Source organism: Clavelina lepadiformis, chromosome 3, assembly GCF_947623445.1.
Source record: "Clavelina lepadiformis chromosome 3, kaClaLepa1.1, whole genome shotgun sequence".
Classification (NCBI taxonomy): domain Eukaryota; kingdom Metazoa; phylum Chordata; class Ascidiacea; order Aplousobranchia; family Clavelinidae; genus Clavelina; species Clavelina lepadiformis.
The window spans coordinates 19,052,882-19,064,940 of record NC_135242.1 but is presented as its reverse complement, the minus strand read 5'-3'; the positions used below and the strand labels follow the sequence as shown (position 1 = coordinate 19,064,940).

The 12,059-nt window shown below is 36.2% G+C and overlaps 1 protein-coding gene across 1 annotated transcript; it reads right to left on the bottom strand.

Annotated features, from left to right (window-relative positions):
• Window positions 1–806: 806 nt before the first annotated feature.
• On the bottom strand, window positions 807–11,196 carry LOC143449033 (endothelin-converting enzyme-like 1). Its single transcript, XM_076949058.1, has 15 exons — window positions 9,785–11,196; window positions 9,496–9,683; window positions 8,925–9,158; window positions 8,642–8,803; window positions 8,252–8,326; window positions 7,300–7,433; window positions 5,682–5,904; window positions 5,434–5,532; window positions 5,189–5,266; window positions 4,769–4,869; window positions 4,503–4,616; window positions 3,784–3,851; window positions 3,499–3,617; window positions 3,195–3,418; window positions 807–1,458 (listed from the first exon to the last, which is right to left on the bottom strand). The coding sequence occupies exons 1-15, from the start codon at window positions 11,103–11,105 to the stop codon at window positions 1,359–1,361; spliced, it is 3,240 nt and encodes a 1,079-aa protein (XP_076805173.1). The 5' UTR covers window positions 11,106–11,196; the 3' UTR covers window positions 807–1,358.
• Window positions 11,197–12,059: the final 863 nt, after the last annotated feature.

The window sequence follows — 12,059 nt, the reverse complement described above, 5'->3', positions numbered from 1 at the left end:
CGATTTCTCGTCGAAAACTGCCGGACTTTCCGGTCTGGCACATCTCCTAATCGTTACAAGTATGAATGAGTATAGGCTATCAATTCAAGCCTAATGTAGGTAAGGAACAAGGAGCAAGACTGCTAAGATTGTGAAGTGTGCAGAAACGGAGCCATTGTGCTCATTTTCGTCTAAGAAAGGTAAAAACGAAGAGTAAAATTGAACGTCTTCTCTTATTAACGGTCACATCGATCACACCTTAGGCCTCTTTTACTTCTGAATTTCTCCAACGTTGACAACCGGGTGTACCAAGCACAGTCTTGAAAAATTTCGAGGGGGCAGTTGCCATGCTTTTCAATTTTCACTAGCCCATGGCAGTATGGCCTATAGGCAGGGCTTCCATACCATCCTTATTTCTAAGATTTGTCCTTATTTTGAAAGTCTAGGCTAGAATACAGACTGTAGTGAAGGTAAAAACGTTTTCCGTGAAGAGTACGTTTGTTGTTGAAAAATGGTTTGTTTCTTTTTTGGTAAAAAAATCGTATTTTTTCCAGTCGTCCTTATTTTGGGTTCCAGATCGATGAAAGCCCAGCCTATAGGCCTACCGATTAAAACTACAAACTCAATAAAATTTCTGTAGTTCAGCCACTACAGAACTGACAAACGGTTAACCTTAACGACAGAACGATCATTGCCTAGTCTATTGATCTATACTGGTAAGTTGGTAACTTTGTGTAAAACTTTGATTGATTGATTGACTTGACAAGTTTAGCCTACATAATATACTTTCAGACTTTGCCGCTATTCATTTGACATTGTCATTTATTTTTCTCTATTTTAATTGTGAGTACATAGACACATTATACGTAAAAAATCATCAATTAATCAACAAAAGCAAAGAACGAAAAGTCGGCATATTTTGTTCGGAAATAACTCGCACTTGTGTCCATGCAATGCGATACTTTTAACACAGAATAAGGTTTCAAAAAAATAAGAATATATAACGGTAGCTTTTAACTGGCATAGTTGTTGCAATTTTTTAAGTGATATATTTGTAGTTATTATCTTATAAAGCTGATTTTACTGTGTTATCAAAACAAGTTTGAATATAGATTTCGCATAGGTGCAAATGCGCGTGGGTGAAATTCCAAGGAATCCGGCCATGTTAAACTTTTTTTAGGTTCGTTGATGTGGTTTTGTAGAAGCTTTGAATAATTTACTTTCTGCCTCTGCCCTGCGTAGCCAACTGCTACCAGCACTACAAAAATGCTTAATTCGATTGCATGGTGTATTCCATTCAATGCCTTTATAGTTTGTTGTTATCCACATTAGAACGTTCTGTTTGTAGTCTTTCTTTACAAGCCATATAAATCAACAATTTACCATACTGTACATTTTAACATAGGGTTCATTGGTGATCCAAGTGGGCACTGGAATTCGTTGGCAAATTCTTCAAACTGTGAAAGACTCCCTAACACCCTGAAACATGAGCATTATAAAAACTAATAAATCATTTAAACATTTCAATATAATGGTTTAAATGCCTTAGAATAAATAGGTAGCTTAACTAAATAGTTGTACCTAAAGACGAAGACATAACAGTGATAATAATAACGATAGAACAATAGGACGTATGGACCTGGTTATAGGCAACGTTTAGCATTTAAAGAGCCATTTGACCCCGTTTTGAACCAATAGAGCTTTTGCACACTAAAAACGCTTGAATTAAGATGCAAATCACGTGACACTTTTTGATAAAAACCGGTTGTTTCTTATCCTATTTTTTACAATGCAGGCTTTGTTAGCTCTTTCAATCTCGAAAAAACAGTTAGTTTTCGAAGTTTGTTTATATTTCGAATAAAATAGATACCAAACATATAACTTCTCCACACAAATTATAACTAACTTATAAATTAATTATAAAAAACAGTCGCATGGTCGAACTCTATATCATGGTCTACTGGTAGTCCGTTATCTACGATACCGTACCTTCCTAAGTTAATTTCAAGCTTAAAAAAGGCTATTTGAATTAAAATTTCTTTTATTTAAAGGTTATCCTCGGTCCGCAACTTTTAACCTCGCTCCAAAATATGGCAAAATAACCACTTGGTTTATTTGTTTTGTTGTACACCGGTTTACAGGCTATAGGCCTATTCCTCCAATGACCTACAGCCTGACTTTTGAATGGTTTACCACTCAGGACTTGTCCGACGTTTTTCAGAACTCGGAATGCATATATGAGTCCGTAACCTATGTAATTTTTGTTGAAAAACAGTGGTGCCGAGGCCTAAATGAAAACAGTGTTTGTAAAACGATTCGCGTGCGTTTCCTGGACCTAAAGTTCTTTTGTTAATTTTCGGTCAACGCATTTTTTACGCATGCCCACAACGGATTGTGGAAAAGGTCTTGGAGAAAAGGAGAAAAAAAAATCAAATCCTATACTGGCTATACTCAGAGCTACAACAGGTATTAGACAATGATTGTTTTAGTGATGTCACGATGAAAATTTTATTCAAAGTTGTAAACATGGTATTTTAGTGAGATAAGCTTTACAATGTTAACATCATATTGGAAAACTAGTTAATTAACACATATCTATACTCCTATCATCAAATTTCACGTTTTTTCACATGTATGTTTTTTTATGTTTTTACTGTAGATGTATTATTTACAACCACTCTTGCGCACTATGTAAGCTTTTATACTTTGTTTCAATGTCCACAATGTGTATTTTATTAATATTACCCGTATGCGACTATCGACACTTGTAACCCTTTTTATCGTTTTTAGTGAGTTTTAGATACATGTACACGTTTTAGTTTTTCCCTACAACTCCCTTCTCCGAGGCATGTCAGCTGTCCACGATATTTTATCTCACCGCCTAATCATAGGGGATTGCACAGTGGGTAGGTGAACAAGAGTTGATGTTTTAGTCTACGTTTTGGGTTGTGTAAGTAGGACTAGTGTTTCTATAGAAGGATAATGAAGAAGGTTGTGTTTATTCTACATTGAATGCTATTAAAAGTTAAAAGAGCAGAGATTGGCTATGTGACTAGCCATAAGAGCGGGAAGTTTCCTGGACTGAAGAATTTAGCGTGACACTCCATTGAATAAAAAAATGTTTAAATTAATTTATCTAGGAACGAAAGAGAAGCATGTTTCCGACCAATATGGTAAAATAGAACTATAGACAAAGATAGAAGTTGCCAGAATACCTATATTTCTCCATAGCGTGGTTCCTCTGAGCTTGCTTTGTTGGAGGTGAAGATAACGCGTCTTTAGTACACCAAGTTTGAGCAAACCCAATAAAAAATATTTTTTCATTGCTGAACTCAGCCAAGATTTGCCTTTCTTCTTTCGGTTTATTCCGCTTATATGTGTCATATGCTAATCGAACTCCGGCGATATCAGCCACATTCTCGAAGATGTTTCCTACAATCTGGAATAAATCACAGAAACAACAATAACAATAGTTGTTTAGAGCAAAAAGGTTAACAAAATACAATAGATTGTACTTACTTCTGAGTCAAAATCAAGATATTTTTTGTGGACACAATTTTTGAGCGAGTCGTAATTGTTTGATACTGTTTCGCTGAACCATTTTTTTCTTGTTCTGTTTTCGTGAAGGCCCATGTTTTCTGTTATGGACAATAAGGGATTCAACATTATGGAGTACAAGCTTTCTTCTTTCCTTTTTAAAAAACTGGATGATTTTCGAGGAATAGTTCAAAAAACTGCTCAGATAAATGACGTATTGGCCTGTTTGTCTTTGTTTGTAAAATGTCTTACAGAAAATACACTTACGGAATCTATCGACCGCATGTATTAACTCGTGCCCAATCGTAGACCCAGTAGATCCAAAGTTTAGAGCTCTGTGAAACAAGCAGATGCGCATCAAGGTTACACTAAGGTAGCCTAAGAACTTTATAAGTTAGCAATGACGATGGCAAACAGCAATACAAATGTCCTTCTGCTGCGATACAGAGATTTTTTTCTGGCAACGTTTCGATAGCTTTTTCTAGTTAGCCTCATCAGAATACCGAAACATTGAAAGAAATTTGTTAAACGGCCCAGAAGAGCGTTTATATTGCTGTTAATATGCCTAGTGGCAATCACAGTATTTTTAGCAAAACTAAGTTTCACCATTATTATTTCGTATTGTGTCTGACGTCGTAATTAGGGTGGTCAAGTAAACAATCGCACCTGTCCTAAGGGATTTGTTGACGACATGATAATTGTTATCTCACAAAAACATGTTTATTGAAATTGGAGCACGGACAGACAACCAAAGTCTGGATACCATATTTCGATATCTTTTGTCACAAACAATAATGCGTTATGCGCGGTCTACGCGTGTCGACATCACTTTTAGGTATGACGTAACAATTTTCAAATGTAATTTCTTTGCCTATAATCCCTTAATGTGGGTGTAAAAGTGTATACTTGACCGCTAAAATGTCTCGGACGTGTAGTATACTCAATCCTGTTTGTACAGTAGCCTATATTGCCGTATATATACTTACGCAATTGCCTTCGAATTAAAGACTGGAGGCTGTAGCAAACCAGCAGGAAAAATCGCCATATTTCTGCCCAAGTCATAGTAACCGTTCGTTACATCGTACCTCAATTCGCCCCACCTTTGTTTAAAGCAAAAGATTCATATTGCGTTCGGTAGTGCGACAACTTCTATTGTAAGATAAGTAAAATTTGATTGTACTTTGTATATTTGATTAAATGGACATATCACGTCTCCATTTTGTTGCTTAGCCTATTTAATTTTTAGTCGTACTTTGAGTTGAATTTTCTTTTCATTTTATCGGATGACGTTTTGATGTGTGACTTTATGCTCTCCAAAAAGTTATCAAAGTAAGTAGTGGAGTGCACCGGAAACTAAGGAAAGAAGAATAGGTTAGGATAAACGGAATTTTTTGCAAAAGAATATTCTGATTAATGCCATAGCCTTGTTAATACACTTATCCTTGGTCGCCAATATATTAACCTTTTCAAAAAAGCAATAAAATACTCCCGAGAATAAAGCCATAAACACGTGGAATAACATCAACAACGTACTGAGTTAACCATGACAAAAATAGTTGGACTTGGCTTTTTGTTGGAACCATTCAGTTCATTTTAAACTAAGTTATTGCAGTGGTGATGTTATTCTGTCACAAGTGTTTATGTAACCTATACTCATCTCCTCTTGTCTTACCTGGTACATACGGTTCAGTAATTCTGGATTTGAAATAAATCTATCTTCGTAACCCACCTCAATTTCAGTTTGAAATAACTATATTAAATAAACCGGATTTAGTACAAAGTAAATTGTTTTAGATTGTATGATAGAAGCGGGAGACTTTAATTTTACATCATAAAAAAATACTAAACTCACTTTGCCAAACACTCACATACAGCAACCATAAAACAGTCGTTAAATATTGAATACTACAAGCTGACCCATTTCGTGAGTTCGTTTCGTACAGGTTCATCAAGCCATTTGAGATTGTCTAATCGGCTGAGGAATGTATTCTTAATTTGCCTCGCCATGCTTTCAACCTTTACGTTGCGAAAAAGTAAGAAAGTTTGTTAAATAAAATTGATCGAAGCATTTTTAAAAACTTCTGTTTTAAAGTCTTAAAACTGGTCTATAAGTTATAGTATTATTTTTTGAACGTTTTATGGTTTTTTACTTTTCTCATCGTTACCTTGGCTTTGCTGTTGGCAGAAAACTGCTTTCTGGCGAACAAAACACCAACAGCTTTTGGAAATCGCAGTTTTGTGAGAGTTAAGCATTGACTCCAACGCTCTTGCACTGGCTCGTAACCAGAAAGAGCAAACTGAAGTTTAAGAAAAGCTTGACGAAAAGGCAGTGACAATCGGTCGGCTTGAGAAAAAGCCATCCTCCACAATACGTAATTATGTATTATTCTGCAGATATGATATTAATGGTTACAAGGTTGGTTGATAAGATAGAAACTCGTTGACACGAAATTGAAGACATTGATAACATTACTTTGAGTTATCTGAAGTTTAGAGTTAACTGAAATCGGTATGAACCACAACAAGTAACCATATAAAAACGAAATCTATTAACGCTTTCTCAAAATACAGTTTCCATAAATGACAATATCCAGCATGACACGATTTCGAAATCAAAAATTACTCAGGAATCCCAAATTTATTTTTCAACGCTTGTGGTTAGAAGTACGAGCGTATTTGAAATCTTGTTTTGACAGATTTTTTTTATGAAGAAAAGTGAATTTCGAAAAAGGTAAACGTAACTAGATAACAATATATGCTACATATAATTAATACGCGTTTTTGTAGATGCTTTTTTTATAAATATATTGAGATTTATATGATCTACAATCGATACTATAGCCTATACAGTGTGATAATGGTAGTGCCAGTACTGTATATAGTACCGGCGATGTCCAACTGTTAATGCCGCGTCGACCTATAAGTCCTATAGTAGCCTACCCACCGCTTTGTCAGTAGGCTATATATTCAGGCTTGTTTTAATGTTTGCTTTTGGCGACTATGCTAAAAAATTTTAAGAGACCGTGACTTAAAAAGGCTATAACCGCTATGTTTCTGATAGAGCTTTTAATGTTGATAGGCCTTTGGAGAAATCTAAGAGGCCATTTTGATCTCTTAAAACGCCTTAAAAGCGCTGTGTATAGCCTATGTATAGGTCATCATAAAGTATGGTAACCGTTCTGGGGAAACGTTACCGGCCCAGCTGGTTTCACCTAACCTTTAGTTGCTTTATTTCATCACATTGCATTTATTTATTTCTACTCTGGTGTGAATCTCTATACTTTTTACCTTTAGGGTCATAACAGCTTCGACTCTGGTTCCTAAATGTAAAAGGCTAGATAAAGCCTATAGTTATAGAATTCACGTAAAACTTTAAGGCGAAGAGGCAGTAAATTTTAGAACCGTTAGTTTTAGCCTATAACAACCTATAGACGTAGTAAATCACCGTGGTCTTCATGTTCACACCGCAATAAATAATTTTAGCCTAATTTTGTGATGAATGGTGCTAATTTTACGCTGCTGGGACCACAAAAGCACTTCGAGTTAAAATGGTTCAAATTATGGATGTAGCTGTGTGCATGCATTTCTAGACTACGGGTGCTTTGAGTTTTCCAAAATTTCAAATTAACAAAATTCGTTTGTACCTGTAACACTTCTATAGAAGGAAAAAATGTTGGCTACAAATGCAGTTATTACGTACATTACAGGAAAGTTTACTAGAACTCCACTCACTTCATGTTTTAATTTTTAAATTAATAAGTTATTAATAATAAGAAAACTTACTTTTTATCTGTGTCTTGTAGGAGGGACGACAAGTTTTGGAAATAATGTTCGGTAGATCCGGCGATGAACACCTCTGTAGCTTCACCAACTTTCACGCGAGGTATAATGTGCTTTATCAAGCGAAGCCAAGCAATCTTAAAAAATAATATGTAAAAATTTTTGTTTAAATAAATATAGTTTAAAAACATAAAACTAGATTTTTTTGTAGGAGAAAACAACATGATATGTTGTTAAATTAAAACTTCTATTAGCACTTTAAACTTTCAGCGGATTATTAATCCAAAAAATAGGCTACTAACAAATCAAATTTTTAAGGCGCCAATATATGAAAAAATCGATTGTGATTATTATTCTTGCTATGACGTAAGAGAATTAAGTGGGAAGAGGACAACTTTTTGACAGTAAATTTTACTGTCGTTATTTGATGAACTTTACAATAGAAGATCTGGGAAGAAAAAGGCTTTTAAAAAATTTGGTTTTATCTTCGCAAGTTTGTTTTTTATAAAGCAGCTTCAGTTATGGCGTCAACGATCAATATAGTTACACTATCCTACTGAAGATAATTGCTTTGTGACAGTGTCATGAAACATGCACACCAAAACGACCCAGGGCACAATCGATACCATCAAAATATACGCTACTTTTATGATAAAACCACTTTAATATTTTGGCGTATTTCTCATAACGACCTTCAAAAACCTTTGGTAGCACCTCTACTCAAACCCGACTAGACGATAAATAATTAATAAATGACAGTTTTAAATAGTTTATTATCGATGTGGCTCGTAACACTATTCCCAACCTTCCCATCAAGACGCGTCATGTACAAGCGCAACGAAGTGTGAATTCTTGATTTAAATAACTTATAAAAATAAGCAAAATCTTCCATTTTTGAAACGACGGTCCCCTTTCTTTATGATTGCGCATGTATATAAGTTAAAGTTGGACAAACCTGGGGACAGAGTGCCTTCAGTTTTGAAATCGTAAACTTCCTGTAATCGTCGTGTGTAATCTGCTCAGTTTTAATCTGTAAATCATACAAAATTATTGGTCAAAGTGTCTTATTTGCTCTTCAACCACAGAAAGATTCATGTGAATGCTATAAAATTGTGAATATTATAAATTACCATAAACCTAATATATTTTCCTGCCATTTGCTATATATACAGTTTATATACTTAGCATATTACTACGCTATACTTAATTACTGTATTTATTTACAGTACCGTACTAAGTATTTACAGTACAATACTTATACATAACAATTAATAATTAATTACTAAACAACCACGAAACAGTCTGTGTCCGTTGCAACAACGACAAACGGAGCAGAAAAGCTTACCCGAGCTAGACTTTTCTCAAAATCGGCTATTTCGTTTACGACGTCATCTACATCGTACTGACCAAGCAAATTTAAGTTGGTCCGGATTGTTTCTTTGAGAGCGTTCATAAATTTAGCGTCTTGGTAGAAATGTTTTGGTTTAAGGATGCGTGATTCTCCGATCTGCGAAAGTACTGAGAAATGTAACAGAATCACAGAAAGTGCAACGTAAAATTGTTCTTGAAAAATCCTCCAAAAATAAAAGAGCCGATTGTCCTCAATTTTGCCTCCATTTATGCTATACCTGAAGAATATTTTGGGTTGGATTCCAAACGTCGACACCAATATTGATAGAAAAGAATACATCTTGGCCCAAAACACCGTGGCATTGGTACACAAGGTCGTATAGTTTCCAACCGGATGAAACGTTTTCTCTAAGTGGCCAACCTCCTTGAGAATCTAGCAACTTTTTTAGAGGCGCCGCTCCAAGTTTGTTAATTGTCTTCACGTCCATGCAAGATTGGTAAAACTTTGCGGCCTACAAAACATTAATCAACAAATCTACAACGAAATGTTTGACGGATATTTTTTAATAGTTAGCAAAGCAACTACTCAAGCGTCATTGAAAAAATGAAAGGTAAGTGTAAGTGCATCATAAAATCTTATACAGATGAAGTTAACTAATGATCTTGCCAACAGGACAAAATTTATTTTTTAGGAATCCAAATCTGATAAAGCTTTACAACAAATGGTAACCATGTGTAACTTAGCTGTGAAAATCGTTCAAAAAAAAACAAAAACAATAACCAAAAAACCAAAAACACAAAAACAATAAAGTTTATACAAACAATTCCGAATCGATCGCATTCGCTTACATTTCTCTCCGCATCTGTAATATTCCTGGGAGCGGGTTCAGTTCCCTGCAATAGCTCGTGCAATACTCGATCGTTTGTGTCTTTTATCTCCGTCATGACACCATATGACTTGTATTGTAGCAAGGGTGACAGGCTTAGGGGCCTGTACGCATTCGCAATCCATCCGCCACACGAGTATTCATAAAAATCTTTGGACATAAGAAGGATAAATAAAGGAAAAATCCACACATAAAAAGCCATCTATAGACACGGCATGAAAAATATCACTTCAAATGTTATCAACATGTACCTTGGCATGGATCAACAGATTTATTCATTTTTGCCACTATTTCACCGGCGAGTTGAGCACAATCGTCGCTAAAGCAAAGTTGCTCTTTAGGGCAACTGGTGGTCGTCGACGTGGAAGCTGGAATTGGTGTACTTGGCAGCTGGTCGTTTGATTGTGCGGAATCCGATAGACCAGTGATGGGAATGTTATCAAAAGATTGCTGTCCGTTGTTTTGAGCTGTCTGACTTGATTCGACGCCCTCCATAATCATTAAAAGATATGTCAGAACTCCTAAGCACACCATAAGTAGAAAAACAAGCAGTATTATGAAGTAACACAAAGTGTTGTTTTGTTTGGCTACTTTAGACCAGCACTCGCCCTGATCTTTATCTTCTTGTCCGGAGATGTCCTCCAGACATTTTTCTGTATCCTTCATAGGTGGTTCCACGTTCTCCTTTGTTTTTTTATTAGGCTCCTCGGATGCAAAGGTTACCCTGGAGGGCGACTTTGGCTTAAGATTAATGTAATCGTTGTCACGAATAAAACTATTATCAAGACATTGCTTAGTGGGTGGATGAAGATGACTAGTAGAATGCGCGGACCGTGATTTGTGCGAATAAGGCAAAGTATCGCTTTGGGTGATTCCCGCTGACAATGGCGACAGTTCTAATCGGTCTTTTTGTGGAAAAACGAGATCATCCTGCTGGGTAAGCAAAGACGTGTTTGGTAGCTTTGTGGGTCTCCCATTTGCTGTATTACTTCCGGAAAACGATGCCATTGTGTGTGACGCGTGGAAAGAGACCAGGGTAGGAGGTGGAATGATGGGCGGCTGCTGGTTGTAGGAGTGAGACATGGCGCCAGCAGATTGTACCTTGGTAAGCGGACTTGAGCGCGAGTTGTTTTGTACGGAAAAGTTTCGAGGATCGTTGCTGTTGGGATGTGACATCACACTGTTACTGCAGGTTGCCTGGTTGCAATTGACTAAATTCTGTGAATCAGGGAACTTCGCATCTTCTGCATTCCTAGCGTCGATTCGGACAACATTTGACTTTCGCTGGTAGCGCAAATCGTTTTTATCCGTCCTGCTGCTGTCTCCTAAAGTCTCTTCTCTGCTTCTGCTTCCTCTTGCTTGGTTGGAGTAAGACGACGCCAAAGGTCGCCCGTTTGAAGAAACTGTCTTATCCGATGACGTCACCTGCGTGTCACCCATCGGTCTTTTTCTGTTTGAAAATGACGTCACAATGGGTGCGGCTTGCGATAGCTCCTTTGATTTCATTTGAGTAGAGATGCCAATTTTCGGCTGGGCGTTTTTGAAAGTTCTAAAGTTTTGCGTCTCGGTCATTGTATTGCTTCAGAGGGATTATTTTATTTTTAATATTTCTTTACAAACTTTATCTTCCTTAATACATATAAACTTACTTTCTTCTTACGGCAAGTCTGCAAAAAAAAATGGCGTCCAGCGATATACTTTATACACTTGATGTACATTGTACATCAAGTCATTTACCAGTTATGAATCAAGTCAAGTCAGGTTATTCAAGCGAAGCCGTGTTTTTGGTAAACAAGGCTCAAAACAAGTTAAGTCATTTAATGCCTGGAAGGACGTCAAACAGAATAAAAATGCTGTTTTTATTACCACAACTCATTTTCATTTTTTTACAGAATTTGCTCAAGCTGGCTGTTTCTAGAATAATTTTCTCTATTTTGTTTTAAACATTGCACCTCTAAAATACGTGTTCCAGTAATAACGAACAGTTCGTTTCTTAATTTGCCATGTTAAAACTAAATCAAATCAAAACATTTCAAGGTAACATTAACCCGAGTCTAGTCAAGTCTTTGAAAAAGTAACTATACGATTCTGCTTTCTATGATAGAATAGTAGGCCTAATGTACAGAACGCAGCAAGAGCTAGCCTACACATACGTTATCCTGATTGATTAGCACTTTGGGCACCATGACATGGAATATAAACACATAATCGAAGCCATTTCTCGATTCCAATTTAAATTTGTTTACTTTTTCAAACGTATCTCAGTAAAAGCGACTAATTGTCTTGCTGATAATGACAAACATCAACCACCCGACTTTGACGCTCACCCTTTTTAGTAACGCAACAATTAACAAATCGGTGGCAAATAATAAAGTTTTTGCGACAAGTCTTCTGTAGGAAGAAAAAAATCTCGAACACGTCAATATCTGCTCTCACGGGAACTATAAATTTAATTAAAGTTTATCATTTTTACCGCTGTGACAACAAGCTCCTCGCGAAGCTTAATGTTTCATATAGCTATGACAG

Bases quoted from the DNA above. Each gene is read 5' to 3' on its own strand.
- LOC143449033 (XM_076949058.1), bottom strand. From the start codon at position 11,105: ATGACCGAGACGCAAAACTTTAGAACTTTCAAAAACGCCCAGCCGAAA. The intron at 8,327-8,641 runs GTAAGCTTTTCT...TATGATTTACAG, and splicing joins TTGAGAAAAGTCTAGCTCGG to ATTAAAACTGAGCAGATTAC. The intron at 3,419-3,498 runs GTAAGTACAATC...GATTTATTCCAG, and splicing joins ATCTTGATTTTGACTCAGAA to ATTGTAGGAAACATCTTCGA.